Source organism: Aplysia californica, unplaced genomic scaffold (genome assembly GCF_000002075.1).
Source record: "Aplysia californica isolate F4 #8 unplaced genomic scaffold, AplCal3.0 scaffold00063, whole genome shotgun sequence".
Taxonomy (NCBI): domain Eukaryota; kingdom Metazoa; phylum Mollusca; class Gastropoda; order Aplysiida; family Aplysiidae; genus Aplysia; species Aplysia californica.
The window spans coordinates 1,073,901-1,090,329 of record NW_004797333.1 but is presented as its reverse complement, the minus strand read 5'-3'; the positions used below and the strand labels follow the sequence as shown (position 1 = coordinate 1,090,329).

At 41.0% G+C, this 16,429-nt stretch overlaps 1 protein-coding gene across 1 annotated transcript in view; it reads left to right on the top strand.

The window, feature by feature from the left end:
• The window catches only part of LOC101860392, a gene marked incomplete in the record, with an annotated part of 34,534 nt that overhangs the window by 15,431 nt on the left and 2,674 nt on the right, over positions 1 to 16,429 (top strand). Inside the window, 6 exon segments of the mRNA XM_013079789.2 lie at positions 3,601 to 3,796; positions 6,316 to 6,389; positions 7,053 to 7,139; positions 8,263 to 8,317; positions 10,941 to 11,082; positions 14,770 to 14,952. Of these exon segments, the coding sequence (XP_012935243.1) occupies positions 3,601 to 3,796; positions 6,316 to 6,389; positions 7,053 to 7,139; positions 8,263 to 8,317; positions 10,941 to 11,082; positions 14,770 to 14,952 (737 nt within the window).

The window sequence follows — 16,429 nt, the reverse complement described above, 5'->3', positions numbered from 1 at the left end:
CTAGTGGTTAGGCTACCGGACTCGTAATCGTGAGATTGCGAGTTCGGGGGTTGGAGCCTCAGCTCGGTTCAACGTTGTGTTCTTGGGAAAGGCACTTTACACGAACCTCCCACTTGGCTCGGTCCTATCGGAGACGGACGTTAAACTAGGAGGTACCTCCCCTTAAAAAACCTAATAGTGTTGATAAGGGCGTTAAACCTATACCATTTCACCATTTTTTCTGTCTCTCTCTCTTTCTCTTTCTCTCTCTGTCGTTCTCTCCCTCTCTCGCTCTGGCTCTCGTTCTCTCTTTCTCTCTATGTCATTCTCTATTCTCTCTCTCTCTCTCTCTCTCTCTCTCTCTCTCTCTCTCTCTCTCTCCCTCTTTCTCTTTCTCTCTCCGGCATTCTGTTTGACTCTATTTCCTCCCTTTGAAACCGCTTTATCATCCCCAGATCTCTCCTAAGGAAAAGGCCTTACATGTCTTTCTGGAAATGTTTAGATAATGTAAACGTGATGAAGTGACAACTAATATTAGGACAAGGTTTTTGTTAAATAAAGCGCACATTTATGAAATAATGGAAGACATTGGGAATCAGCATAAGTGTTGTGGGAGGCTGCATTTCTTTAAACAGAATCCACAATCTGTGTACAAATAATCGCAGACTAGGCCATTATATCCAAACACAAAGCCATGATCAATATGTCTTGCATCATATTTGATGACTTGATGAATCCCCCCCCCCCTCCTTCATTTAACCAGCCTAGCCCAACGTGTTTTCCAACTACCGAAACATCTTCCTTCCCTTCCCCACCCTCGTACTGGAACAGATCTTAATATTAAGCTCTCTTGAGTTGAAAAGAAAACGAATCATAATAATGTGTGCTCATTCTTGCGAATACATATCTGCACAATAGAAAGCACATAAGCTGCGCCTTTAAAAAATGACACGCACTTCTTTACAAATGAAAAGCCAATAAGCACGATCTAAATAATTCATTTATGATGTCTGTAAACTGTTGGTCAAGTCATTGGAAAATATCCCTTCATTTTGATTAATTCGGCGTGTCAACGGGGGTGAGGTTCTCTGCCGGAGGGAAAGTACTCAGAAATCTGACGGTTTCTCATACAATGTATAATGTGGCCCAGCTACCACAGCCTGCGTATTTTGAGTCACGGGCACATTGTTTGAGGGCCGCCAAATGCAAGGACTCTAGTGTTAAGAACTTTGTCGCTCCAGTTGATGTCAAGGATGCAGCGCAGCGATGGCATCGCATATTGTTGGCAAGCTGTTAAAATGCCCTTAGTCCAGAAAGCAAAATTTCTCAAGAGAGAAAAAAAACTCTTTCGTTCTTTTAGCAATTGTACCTAATTTATGTATCTTTTCTCGATTTTTTTCAACATCTGGAATTTGAATTTTGACAAAATATAGTGAAGTGCAAAAGAAACGCGATTTTTTTACGTTGTTCTAACCGCCCAATGCTGAGTTCATAGTTGTGTGATATGAACTCATATCACTCAACACTTGCCTCGGACGTCTTGATTGGGCATTTTTGAGCGTCGCAAAGATGCTATTGGCAGCGTAAGCAATACACAACTCACGAGTCATCACTCATCACTGAAACACACTTGCAACTTTTTGTGAGGGGTGAGTTTATGCTCACTCAGTCCTGGGCGTATGCCTATAAAATCCACCCCTCGAAATGTTGCATTCCTATCGAAACAGACGAGCTACAGACATGCCAAGGTTATCAAGGGAAAACAGAGAAAGAGCCGTCGGACGATTAGCGGCCGGTGAGTCGATGGAACAGGTGTCCCAGGTTTTTGGTGTCCACCCAAGCACCTTTTATCACCTTCGGAACCGATTACAAGCGACAGCAACCACAGCAGATCCACCAAATAGCGGCAGACCAAGGGTGACAACTCCGGCCCATGATCGTGTCATCGTTCGTCGGCACCGCCGCGATCCTTTTCTGCCGGCTGCAGAGACTGCCAGAACAACCATGGGAACGACTGGACACCAACTTAACCGCTGGACTGTATCACGGAGGTTAGTGACTGCTGCTTCACTGCAGGCGTCCTTACCAGGGAGCTGTCCTAACACCAAAGCATCGACAGCAACGGCTACAGTGGGTGCAGGCGCATGTCAACTGGCGGAACGCACAGAGGAGGAGAGTCCTCTTCAGTGAGGAAAGCAGGTTCTGCGTGGATCCAGCGAATGGCCGTGTCCGTCTGTGGCGTAGAGACACGACTCGCTACGACGACAACAACAATCTCGAGCGTGACCCCTGGGGAGGCGAGAGCGTGATGATATGGGGAGCCATGGCGTTGAATCATAGAGTGGGAACTGTCATCTTCCAAAGCATTGGTCCAGGACATGGAAACGGCATCACGGCTCAGCGCTACATTGCACACGTCTTGGCACCTTATGTGGTGCCCTTTCTAAAGAGGCATCCTAACTTCCTGTATCAACAAAACATCACACGACCACATACCGCACGTGCTACCCAGAACTTCTTGGCGCAGATCAATGTCAATTTATTAGCACACCCACATCGCTCACCTGACTTTAACCCTATTGAACATTTGTGGGACGTGATCCAAAGACAGCTTAATGAGATGCAGCCGCGGCCCAGTTGACTGCAGCCATCATCAGATCTTCGATGGCACCCAAAAGGGCCAGATCAACCGTTTGATTAACTCTATGAACAGAAGATGCCTCCCTGTAATCGCTGCACGTGGGAGCCATACGCGTTACTAAGTTAGCTCACCAAGGTCAAGGTCAACGTGAGCTCAGATGAATGTGTTGAACCCTCAGTTCATGTCAGCTATGTCACTCAAGAAGTGTGCAAAGCTTCAGTTAATGAACACAACAAATGGCTTGAAACCTGTGTGTTGTATTTTGTCAATCATTGTGGTGTAATACAAATTCGCGTGTTTTTTTTGTTTTGTTTTTTCACCTCAGTATATTTTTCGAGCACTTGCAACCAATAACCAATACCACAGTTTAAGAAACTACAAACAAATATATCAAAATGATGGGTTTAGTACATTTGAACAGCTAGCCAACATTATGAAAACTGCTCATTGTCTCTCTTGCCAACTTGGAGTTGTCCAGACGTTGATGGCACTCACGTTATACTATGCCATCTTGTTGGATGTGGTCAGCTTGGAACTCTACAAGACAAGAGTGGCCGGTGGTCCCAGGGTTGTTGCTGCCTTGTCAGTTCGTTTGTTCACTTCGTTATCGAGGGAAACGTTATCGTTGATCGATCCCATCATCCCCATCAGACGCACTAATCTTTTCTTTACTTTACTTTATCCTTCCTCTTTTACCCCTAGGACGTCTTGGGGGGGGGGGGAGATTGAGTGAGAGGGAGAGAGAGAGAGAGAGAGAGAGAGAGAGAGAGAGAGAGAGAGAGAGAGAGAGAGAGAGAGAGAGAGAGAGAGAGAGAGAGAGAGAGCTTTCTGTCTCTAGCAAGCTGCGTGGCCACCCTGGGTTGGATGTTGTAGGATAAATATTGATAATCGGGCTTTGATATTTCAAGTTGGAGTCCGGATCGCAATCCTATGCTCAGAAATTCCACAAATACGGATAACTATTCGCCGTTTGTCCACAGTCTCTTTAAGATCCTGTGCAAATGTCATCAAGATCCTTTTGCACTTGAAAGGTGATTTCCGCTTTGCACGAACACTTCAACATGCAGAGTCAACGTCCTGTGACAAAAAGAGAGACACTGTTGTTGTGGAAATGCCAAAGCAAAGGCAGAGTGTACGCATGACACCTTTGGGTCGCAATGGACAGAAAACATTCAGGTAAGTTTAAATTCACAATATTCATTTGAAGCCTAAATACACATTGCATCCTACCCCCCCCCCCAACCGCGTACACACATATAAATATACATATATACTAGTATAAATATACATATATATTAGTATATATATATACTAGTAGACAAAACGTTATAATATCTCAGTTGTTACCATGCTGGCGTAAGATGCTAATGACTCTAGTTTGAATTTCTAGTCGAGCATTCTTGAATATGTGTTATTTTTAGTTTCATCTTTCTCTTTATACATGAAGCAATGCTCTCAGGGATAGACCTAAAATAGGTCACACCACTTAATTAACCTTAAAATATTTCAAAGGCCATTAACACCAAAATGATATATCGCAACCAAGTAAAGCCTGTGCGCTGCTTGCAGAATGTTTTTCTTGACGTTTCTTTCCGTACGGGGCTATACTTTTAAGATTTTTACGAAAAGGTAGACTCTGGTGAATTAAACCGACTACCCTGACTGGAGTAACTTTATATAACACTAAATATACTCATACGAGTAATCTCTCTCCTCTCTCTCTCTCTCTCTCTCTCTCTCTCTCTCTCTAAACCAAACTCTCTCTCTCTCTCTCTCTCTCTCTCTCTATGTGTGTATGTGTACCACACACACACACACACACACACACACACACACACACACACACACACACAGACACTCACGCAAGCACCCTTTTGTTCTTGGCCTTTATACACACCATTTTAAAAGACAGATGTACTGGGATTAAAAGTATTGTCATCGCTCTGAGTACTCTTGGGTTGTCTAGGGATTGATGGGTATTGGAATGTGTCCTTGAAAAAGGCACTGCACCTGTAGCGCAAATTAGACACTACAATAATGTCTATCTTTCCGGGTTTTATTGTTTTAGAGGATTCTTTCATTTTGCACAGCTACCTTTTAATTATACCTTTTACAAATGTAAACACCGGTGTAAACAAGGTTTTGACCCCCCCCCCCAAACCCACACGCACACACCAAAGACGCCATCGATTTTTTTGACTTTTTACTTCTTTCGGTTCTGTATTTTTTGTAACTCAGTACATGCTTTAAATCTGTTCCTGTACCAAAGAGGATACGTCCTTATTTACCTTGTATTGTTTCAAATACATAAAAAAAAACTTTCGCAAACTTTAACAAGCAGTTATTGGAAGAGAGATGGTCACGATAGCGTATAAAATCCGCCAAAGGGATAGATTCATTCTTAAAATAGTTCAAAACAAGGGTGAGACGAGAAGGACAGAGGAATAGGGGGGGGGGGGGGAATTAGTTATGTGTGTTGACTAAACGGTTGTATTTTTAAACGAAAGTAATGGGGTGGTAGGACGATTGGGGGGGGGGGGGGGGCAGGACAATATACGCCTACACACCAGCCACGATACTGAATGGTGCGGCAGGTCATAAATTAAGTTTAAAACCTGCTACTTAATTCGAATTCTGGCCTCTCCAAATTTCGGGGAAGGCCCTATCTCTCCACAAAGGACTCCCAGAGTCTCGAGTGATGGGGGAATAAGTGGCTCATAGATTATTCACTGCTGAAGCGCCTCAAGCCTCAAAGCTCCACGGCATAATACGCAGACTGAGACCCGCATTGTGTAAGAATATTGAATTTATACACGCCGTGCCATGCTAAGGGCTAACAAAAGATCGGTTGTCCATGCAAGGGCAAGATTGGGACCGTGGGGGAACACTGTGGGAGGTAATTCAGTTGTTGGCTAGGGGAGATATATTAATAGTTTGTACTGCGAAGTATGCAAAACAGTGGGGACAGCGAAAGAACAAATACCCACGAGGCCATTCCGTGGGCTTTGAGCTGAGGAAAGAACTACAGGAAGAGATAAAAATGGTTCTAAAAATAAGTAAGACGCCGCTGGGTTGACAAGGCCTCGATGACATCCTTTTGTCATTAGGTTTGTCACATCAAAGTGGATCGTGTTTAGAAAAAAATAACAGCCCCTGTTCTTCAAACTCACAAGGACGGATTCTATTTCTTCCTTTGAATGTTTCACCCCTGGAATAAAGTAAATATGAATATACGAGTATAGTAATAATTATACTTTTCACTGTGGCATTTTCTGTCTTCAGCTCATAAGTAAAATCAGCTTTCGAAGTTTAAGAATTATCGTCTTCTTTTCAGAGCTCAAGCAATAGGGGCTGTTGCTTCATTTCTTCAAAAGAGATAATAAATCAATCCTACATTCTTCCAATATAATTAGGAAGGAAAATATGACAACAGCCGTAGGTTATACACACGAGAAGGACAATATATTTGCCGTAATGCCCAAACAACTAGCAACTTTTCCATTAAACAAACAAGCTGCCAGTGACTGGTAGAACAAACGTTCTCTTTTTTTAAAAAGTTCAAAGTGGTTAGAAAATTATGTTACTCAAGCCACAATCCAAGCAAAAAGTTAAAGTTGAAAGATGCATTTCATCAACATCCTTATGAAACCAAATACAATACCAACATCAACTCTTTTATAACGTTTGACTTTCAGTTTGTCTCTGCACTACCAATATGTTGACAGTAACAATTCGACCAGCTGGAGTCTAGGAGACATGAGACAAATAGGTAAGAAATTTCGTTTTTCTTCAAGGTTTCATTTTTCTCGAACAAGAAAATGCCATTTCCTGTTGAGACTTTATCATACCCTGTAGAAGAAGAAAAAAGAGCACAAGACGGCGAAATAACATTTTTTTCACGTGGTCTTTTCGCTTGATGCAGAAATTGGGTATTGTGTTACAGAAGCAAATCGGCATACTATATACTTTTTTTTTTTGGTCATGAACGATAGGCAATACTGTAGGAGAAAACTGTCTTAGTATTGATTGACTGCATCACCGTCATTTTTTTGTTCAGTAATAGTAGCTTTATGAGGAGCTCTAGCCTACTGTCAAATAAGGTATAAATATGTATACTTTATCTATGCATTGTATCGATTCGTCTCTTGCTTCCCATACTCACATTCATCTTGTTTGTCTTTCTCCGGTCCACTTAAGTAATCCCACTCTCCCCGTCCCCACAATTTGTATATCTATCCATCTACTATCCATCGTCTGCCTTTTGCTGTTGATTAGAGGACGCCTCGGTAAATACTACTATTTTCCTTTCTCTCTATTAATTTCTTGTTTATCTTGCCTCCCATGTTATTGTATCTATGTACTTTTTGTGCTAAATTTATCTATCAATCAATATATCTTTCTATCTATTTATCGTATTATTTATCTATTTCAGAGTTACAACCGAAACCCAAAGAAGCCGTGGGGAGCGAGGAGGGAAACACGATGAGGGAAAAGCGATCAAGTTCGGTTAGCGAAACAGGTATAGAGATATTATTATGCTACATTACATGTTTGACCTTATTTATTCATTCATTATTAAAATGTTGTTCTGTTCAAAGTAGGAGCATGCCCTTCTCTCAGTCTGTATCACGTTTGGCCATGTTGTGTATCCGTAAAGTGGTATTCTTGACCTTGCGTAGTCGGGCAGTTTGCACTACTCCCCAACGATACCGCATGATCCTTGTGGAGATGTATGGGAAAACTGGCAAAAAATAGCCTCTCCTTTGTTCAAACATATCCGTTATTCTAAAAGACGGATGGAGGTGGAGACTTTGTCAACGTCGTCATGTTTTTCATAACTAAAGTCAGTTCTCCGGTATAGTATTGTATAACAACATATTATTATGAAGACAACGGCAGCTCTGTTGATCTCTGTCATAGGAATGAATTTGAGGTTACAAATGTCAGACATAACGCTGCATATAGAGCCCGCTACTCACAAAGACAAAAAAACAACTTGACTTCAGCCAACAGCCAAGGTTTAGATTCCTTTCGGCAACAGTCACAATCACTACAACAACAACAACATCATCAACAACAACAACAACAACAACAACAACAACAACAACAACAACATCAACAACAACAACGACGACAACAAGCAAAAACAAGAAAGAACAAGCAACAAAAACAAAAACCAGCAACAACTATCAACAACAAAAGTAGAATAGACAAAACGTCGGACCCAATCTGTCCATTGTGCAGAGAGTAGCCCCAAGATTTGGAGCACTGACTACAGAGATGCCCCGCTGTCGAGGTCCGGCGGTGACATCTCTTTGGTGAGGATTCAGGGAGATTGAACTGCCTCACCCGCTACCCAAGAGAGGCGGTGGCCCCGGCGAAGAGCACGCTCCTTGGGGCTGCAAAGATTAGCAAAAACCAGCTACTAACGGACCAACATCAAGTTTCAACTTGTAGTTATTGTATTCATGCATTTGCCTTTTTAACTATTCGACTTCCTTCGTGGCCAGTTTTCATGGCATTTTTTAGGGAATATTTTGTTGCTCGTTTTGTTTTCGACAGTATCTTATTATCATTATGTGCTGTTTTTCTGTATTGCCTAATGGTTGTCGTTACTAAATGAAGTACATATTTTCTTTCAGCTGTGAAAGCAAACGCAGCTGGTGATCCTTGTGGAAAATCAGGCACATGTGTGAGGTGGGTCTTGTTCTCTGTCTCAGTCTCTGTTCCCATCTTTCTCTGAGTATCTGTGTATTTCTCAAATATAAGTTTGTGTGGTAGTCTGTCTGCTTATGTCTCCCTCCGTGCCTCTCTCTTTTTCTCTCTTTCTCTCCCTATTTCCCTCCCTCTCTCTCTCCCCCCTCTCTCTCTCTCTCTCTCTCTCTCTCTCTCTCTATCTCTCCCTCTCTCGTCCACAGAAAAACTAACGTTGAATTTGATACGCAATCAAAAAGTGGTACATGATACGCAATCAAAAAGTGGTACATTTTTTTTTAGATTAACAGTATATCAATTTAGTCACTGAGGCAAGTGGACCACTTTCAGAAAATTATATGTGAATTCTATGTTGAACCGTTGAACTGAACATCACAAGACGAGACAGGCACAGAAATGAAGAAGTAAGAGCAACTGTCGGCATTGAGTCATGCCTGCATTACATAGAAAGACTGAGAAATAAAATGGTTTGGCCACCTGTTACGTATGTCACCTGGCCAACCAGCCTCGAGAGCCTACAACACCAAGCACTCAGGCTATAAAGGAAGAGGAAGGCCACACAAAAGGTGGATCGAGGGTGTCAAGGAAACCCTGAAAAAACATAAAATCACAACTGAAAGAACTGCAGAGCTGGCCTACCATAGAAAACTGAACCTCCCCTCGACGCTTAATGGCAAGAGGATAAAAAAGTAAAAGTAAGTACTGAACTCCTACAAAATAGATATTAGAAAAGCAAGAAAAACCTTAAAAATCAACATCCTCTATTCTATCAAACTCACTTTGAGCGACGCTGTCAATCCACATTGAATGTCCACACCAGTTCGCCGTCGTAAAAATATACAAATTGATCATTGCAGTCAGAAAAGCTTCACAAGCTGAAAATTTCTTTTGAGTAAACACGTTCGCTTTTCAGTCAGTTCTAATGGTTTAGCTATCGCACGTCACAATCTTAAAAGTAGTCTTTTCTTGTCTTGCGGGAGTCGAGTAACCAGCAAGTGACATTGGTGACCTTGGATTGTACGCTTTGCGTCATGAATAAAACAATAGTTTTTGTTGGCGTATTTTTCTGATTGTAAGAAAGACGAAATAGGAGAACACGATATTCACACCATCATATAGTGTTGATGGAAAAAGAACCGTTTTGTTTAAGGAGGTGTTTCGCGCCATATACCCTGAGCATTATCTATCTCGTCAGACATATGAAATAAAATAATAATAATAATATTACATCATTGATCGCTGGGATGTCTGAAGGAAGACGTCTGGCTGCTGTGGCTTGTTTGACTGGAGCTGGGTTTGGGTTTCTTCTTTTTTTCTTAATTTTGCTTGGCATCCTGAAGAAAGGACTGACAGCTGTGCTTCTTTCAAAATATCCTAGAACGTGCCGTGGTGTGCGTTACGTCATATCAGTACCACGACTCGTAGATAACTATTTTAAGGGGTAGAGTTTTGTTTGGGGTTGTTTTGGGAGAGGGGGTACGAAACGAGATTCTTTTTAATTGCGTCAGACTCTTTCTGAGAGTCATTTCACTAACGTAAGTTGTGTAGCAGCCCTGGATACTTACATGTTTTCTTTTAATTGAAAGGTCGCGTTCCTGTTGACGTGAGTAGAATGTGAAAGAGTCGGAGATCTGAATACGTCCAAGGTAACAAACCAGATAAAGAGAAAACGCAAACATAGCGAATCAAAGCGCCACTCACGAGGCGAAGTGAAAAGGACATTCAGAAACGAACTGTGAGAGAAATGTGAGCCATCAATTATGACGATTGTATTAAGGTTGTCATGGGACTGTACAGTTTGGACGGATGGGAATATGTAATTCAATAAAGCAGGCTTTGTGATGAACGGTAACAGAGTTGACCTTCACCAAAGTAGAGCATCGTCCTCGTGATCCAGTTCCCCACGGAAAGGCGATATTGGTTATGGTACTATAATTAATCTTGATATTCCGTCCAAGTTGATAGATCCACAGATGGTTATACCCACGTTCAGTGGTAGAGATCATCGTTTTAGTTTGGGGGTTAAGCCTTTACTCTTGATGCTTTCTCTACACTCGCGTTGATAAGAATTACGTTTTTTCATTTTGAAAACTGCAAAAGCATCACACCACGAGATATATAATATATCGCCATCTGTTTTAAACTTAAACCTAAAATGAAGCCGAAATAACAGCGAATAAACCAACAGCAGAAACGTAGTTTTAGTTTCAGAAAGAGCTTTAGCTCACTTGCAACACAAATTGTACATTTAAGTGCCAAAGATTAGAGAGGTTAATAGAGAGTAACAGGCAAAGAAAATAAGGAGGGATAAAAGCGACTGATGTTTGATCGGAAAGAAAGAGCAAACAATACCAGATCACTCCTAACCATAAACTCAGAAATGTATACTCGTATAATAAACTCAGAAATATAAAATAAACTTAGAAATGTGTACACACATAAAAAAAACTCAGAAATGTATGCATATATTAGGCTCAGAAATGTATACACATATAATAAACTCCAAAATGTATACATGTAATAAACTCAAAAATGTATGCACATATAATAAACTAAGGAATATATACACATGTAATAATAACTTGATACTTTTGACGTCATCCAGGTTCGGGGCCAAGGACTGCAAGCACCTGGAGTGTGACTATCTTCTGAGTTACACCGTCATCAATCACACCAAGCTCACCCTGGAGATCAGCGGCAAGACAGACGGATGGGTCGCCCTGGGACTCTCCTCAGACAACAAAATGGTTCGTTTGTTTCGTTCTATTATGGTAGTGAATAAAATGTTCATGAAATGGGATTTTTTACGCCTCCAGGGGTTGGTGGTCGGTGGGTGCTCTGATGTGGTGAGGTTTGCTCCTTCTTTCCTATCAAACATCTATCGTCCTTGTCTCTCCTCCTTCCTTTTCATGATTATTACTCTCTTGTAACACCTCTTATCTTCGACATGTATATAATCGTATTGTGTTACAAGCGCTGTAAAACGTTTACTAAAGCAAAACAAACGCCTCAATCGATATGCTAAAAGTTATAAATGTATTAAAATGTACAGATAATATGTATTTTTGGGTATTTGTGAATATGTTGAAACCCCTGCTTAACTCAAATGGTTTCAAGACAGGTTTTTAGTTCTAAAAAGAATTTCCAGTAGAAATCATCGGTACGGAAGTAAATATGCCGAGAAAATGTGTCGTCTCTATAAAAGAGAGCGTGTAACGCATGAGCAGTACCCTTTGAGAGGCGGAATTGCGCCCCTATCGGTGGGACAACTTCCTATTCATATTTTGAGAGCAATTGCGCGGATGAAGAGTCGCACAGACGAGAGCAATCCACTGAAACGCAAGCATGCTTCGTCATATTCACGCACTCACTTACAAACACACACACATACAGGCATACACATACACAACTCTTTGAAACACACACATACACAAACACACTCACACACACACACACACACACACACACACACACACACACACACACACACATTCATACACACACACACAAAAACATCCACTCGTATAAACATGTCTGCCCACATGATTCCAGCTATGTCGGTAAGACCATTTTCATGTAGGTATCATGCAAGATCAACCGCCAATAATTCCGCTGTCCTCAAAGTTGGGAAACTCCTGGCAAAATTGATTTATCAGGGGGCACTCTTATAGATGTTGGCTCTGATCCAGGGCATTTAATTTCTTTTTCGGAGCTCGGGGTCATGAGCTGCCAAGGGTTCACCACGCCAGAATGCGAGAATCCCATTCTCCGATTGTCATTTTGGGATCAGCGAAAGCCGAGGAGTTGTTTGGGCTTTTTTTTCGTCTAAAGTCTCCGAAATGGCTAATATAATATGTGTCGAAAGGCGGTAATTGATTAAAACGGCTTAGAGTGGATAGTAATAGTGGTTATAGTACAAGTAGAAGGAAGGGTTTTTTAATACGGCAAACAAGAAGTATAACAGGAAAGTAAGAAATCATTAGCATAATTGTGAATGGATTGGCGAATTAAAACGTTAAGATGCAAAAGAACACAGAAATACAAAGAGCGTGGCTAAGAAACAAAAATCACATAGATGGGCATATATATAAATAGAGATTTGGACTTTGAAACTGTAAACAAGAAGAAAAGGAGGGAGTGAACTGGAAGCAAAAACACAGACAATCGGTCAATCTCGTTGGTAGACCAATGTACGTACAGATAGAGAGTAAGAATAAATTTGACCATAAGGATAGAAATAAGTTCAAGGTTTTGTCAGTCGTTATGATCCCAGAGAGTTAAAAGCCTATAAGATGAAGATATCTACAAAGAGTAATACAGTGAGGCAGGGTAAAGGATGTGAAATGTTCTGTCTTTGTGGGTGTCGAGAATCCAGCTGCTAATTGCATGAATATTCAATCCAAAGAGGAAATCAAACTTGATTACACGCAAAGAAAGAAGGTGTATTCTACGAGAATCGTTGGCCGAAAAGAACATTTCACGGCACAGTATTCAAAGAAATAGCAGTTTCAAAATCGCTAGACAAAACTGGTTTGTTTAGCATCTCTGTTTTAGTTTAATGCCCGTATTCAAATTGGTTGTAGAGAAAGATGGAAAACACAGCTCTGTTGGTAGAAAAAAAAACTCCAAGAAATCAGCATTTAACTTCCTGTTTTTCTCCTACTCTTCAAGTTGCTACAATGAATCATTGCCCAATGGGGCTAAACATCGTAACACCCTCAAGGGCGCTCATAAAAAATACAGAAATAGGCCAGAATAAAATCCGTTCTTATTCCTACGTGCGGTGCCCGAAATGTTTCCAATTCATCCCTTGGCATGGAACCACTAATCTGGGATTTTTCGCCGAGTCTTCGCTGACGCTGCTCATGAATCTGTAATACCTCATTCGGCCTTTCTTCGACGACGAAAAGACGCCTCATTTGGTCTTTCTTGGACAGGGAAAAGAACCTCTCTTCCAACGTGCAGCTATACTGTTCGTGTCCTTGAATCTCTAATCACATCAATTCCGGCTTGTGTGTCCACTTGACAGAGGTTGGTCATTGGTGACACCCCTGTCCTCGACTGTTTCGAAAACGAGTAGACTTCTCTCTCTCTCTCTCTCTCTCTCTCTCTCTCTCTCTCTCTCTCTCTCTCTCTCTCTCTGTCTCTCTCTCTCCCTCTCGTTCGCGCACGCTCTATGTTCCTACCACTTTCTATTTCGTTTTCTTTAAGTCACGTAATCAATCACTTAATTAATGGTCAGCATGGCAGCCCAGACAAAGACAATGGAGATAATATTGGCTCCCCTCCATCGTAAAAAAACGTTTTTCCCCATGACAATTCACTCAGACGGAAATGCAATTATCTTTGTACAAAAAGCCGAGTGTTGGGTTCTACATAAGTTGTGTACTACCATGAGGCACGGCACTATAGCAAATTATATTTCTTTCTTTCCTTCTTTCTTTCTTTCTTTCTTTCTTTCTTTATAATTGCTTTAAATCTCGCTTCTTTTGAAAATGGGAGATGGAAAATCCTGGCCTTTAATTGATAGATTCTTATAGCTTGTGAAAAGCGTATTTATCTGCTACATAGATTTATGTGGTTCTATGTCACAAGTGTCACACAGAAGCCAAAAAATATATCATTGTATTATTACTTCTACGCGCCTTAACCCGATCTGAAATCAGACACCAAGCACTCACCATACTTACAAACGAATAATTTTGTAGAGGCCTACCAAAGATTAAAAGCCTCACTAAGTTTTGATTGATGACCATGTTGCCGTACAAGTAACTTCTATTTTTTATGTCCAGACAATATGAGTCTTCGAAACAGTGAACTTGAAACATCAAACTTTCAAGGGTTTGGTTAGCTTACAATTCAGTTGTCTTTTATATACACACTGAGAGATTATCTGAGAGTTGACTCAAAACTCTCTGACATATTTCTAGCCCGAGATGTCATAATATTGTTTCTAAAAACAGTTTATACAGAATGCACTGTATATGTAGGGCCTATGGGTAAGTATACCCCTTCACGGCTTGCCAAAAGCATCTAGCCCTTGAAATAATTCTAACTTTGTGAAACCCCCATATTTCACAACACTGACGTATGATTAATAAGTTACAGTATGAAATACAGACACAGATGACTCAAATGTTGTCTTCCCCTCTTTCCACGAGTAAAGTCAAGTTATATTGTCCAGAAGACTTTAGAATAAAAGATCAGTTTTTGCGTCTTTAAGATTGACTTTGAAGCCCCAGCTCCGTCCTAAAGCTTCCCTTTGGCGACCTACAAGCATATTTATATTTGAAGTTAAATCAATTTAGACAATACACTGTGGTGTAATGATGTTGTGTATTGTGAATATGTTGGCATATGTCATTGTGTGTCGTGTATCTGCTGTGATAAGTAAAAGTGACATTGTATTTACATGTATATCCAAATCTGAATAGGGTGGAGACGAAGTGATCGTTTGCAAAAGGAAATCTGTTCTGGAGACCGATCTAGAGGCGTCTTCCATGTGGATTCAGGTTCCCTATTCCAGGCCTAAGCCTACGTCAGCTAACAGCCTCCAGTTACTTCAGAGCAAGGTCAAGGATGGACACATCTACTGCAAGATGACCACAGATATAGGGGTGGGTAGAATCCTTTGGAATCGTTCCTTTTGTGTTTCGTCACTAACCACCAAATTTGTAAAAATTCGACACACCAAGGTCGATGGATGGTTTTGTTTTTATTTATTAATATGTTTATTTTTGTACTTACTTTTATAGTTAGGCATTCAGTTATCTATTTATCATTATTGCATTTATATTTTGATATGTTTGGGGGTGGGGTCATTTACTTGTTTATCTTTTAATTGTTTCGTTCTAGAGTTTGCATTTTCTAACTGAAACCCCAACGAGCTAAAATTGTCAAGCGAGTAAGAGAATTAGTTTTAAATTTCTCTGACAAAAAAGTAAAGCTTTATATTTACACAATTCGGATTGGTGCGTGGAAAAAGAGGGGCAGGGCCTGTGGTGGCCTCTTTAACGTTGTCATTCCAGCATGGTGTTCCCTTAACGTATCCTCTCCCAATTCGTTCTTTCCACATACTTCTATCAGTGTTTCTGTTAGTAAGTTTTTAAAGAGAGTCCACGTTTCTCCAAAGTTCATCGAACTGGTGTCTCGGTTTTTTAGTCTCTTTGTGATCTCGTCCTCAACTTTCTGCACATTGCCCTGTTCATTGAGTTTTCGTAAATTAATTTTCTCTGAATGTTTCTTCTGTTTTCGCATGGGTCTTTTTTTCTCTTTACTCTCCATCATCACTGGTCGGTGATCTGTATCAAAGGTGATGTTTGGGATTGATCTTGCATCAGTTGTTTTTGTTCTATGGGCGATTCGTCTTAGTATGAAGTCGATCTGTAGGGAAATTTTTAAGTTGTTCCATTTCAAAGATAGAAAAAAAGATAGAAAGAACAAAAGAAAGAACGAAAGAAAGAAAGAACGAAAGAAAAAAAGAAAGAAAGAAAGAAAGAAAGAAAGAAAGAAAGAAAGAAAGAAAGAAAGAAAGAAAGAAATGGAAGGAAGGAAAAAAGGAAGGAAGGAAGAAAGGAAGGAAGGAAGGAAGGAAGGATGGAAGGAAGGAAGGAAGGAAGGAAAACACGAAGAGACAAAGAGAGACAGGGTAGAGACGGGATGGGGGGAAACATAGACAGGGGGGATAAGGGGAGGGGGGGTCGGGAGGGGGGGATTTGGAGGCTGTCCCAAAGGGCATTTCCCACCCCGTGCCCCAGAAAATCTCTGCTCATTACTTTCTGTCGATGACGATTCTAGTGCTGCAGACTGCTTATAAACTGCTTTATCACCAGCTAGGAGAAGCAATATTCATGGGTACATTTTGGTCTTGGGAGCTTTATTTTCAGCTTATGTGCTTTTTTCCTTGTTTCTCTTGCATGCATGCCCCTCTTATTGCGATGGCAACACAATCGTCAGATTATTATCTTCTGTGTGTGAGAGTGTGTGTGTGTGTGTGTGAGTGTGTGCGTGTGTGTTCGTGTATGTGTACGCACATGTGAGTGCGTACATGTGTGTGCGTGTGTGTGCGTGTGTGTGTGTGTGTGTGTGTGTGTG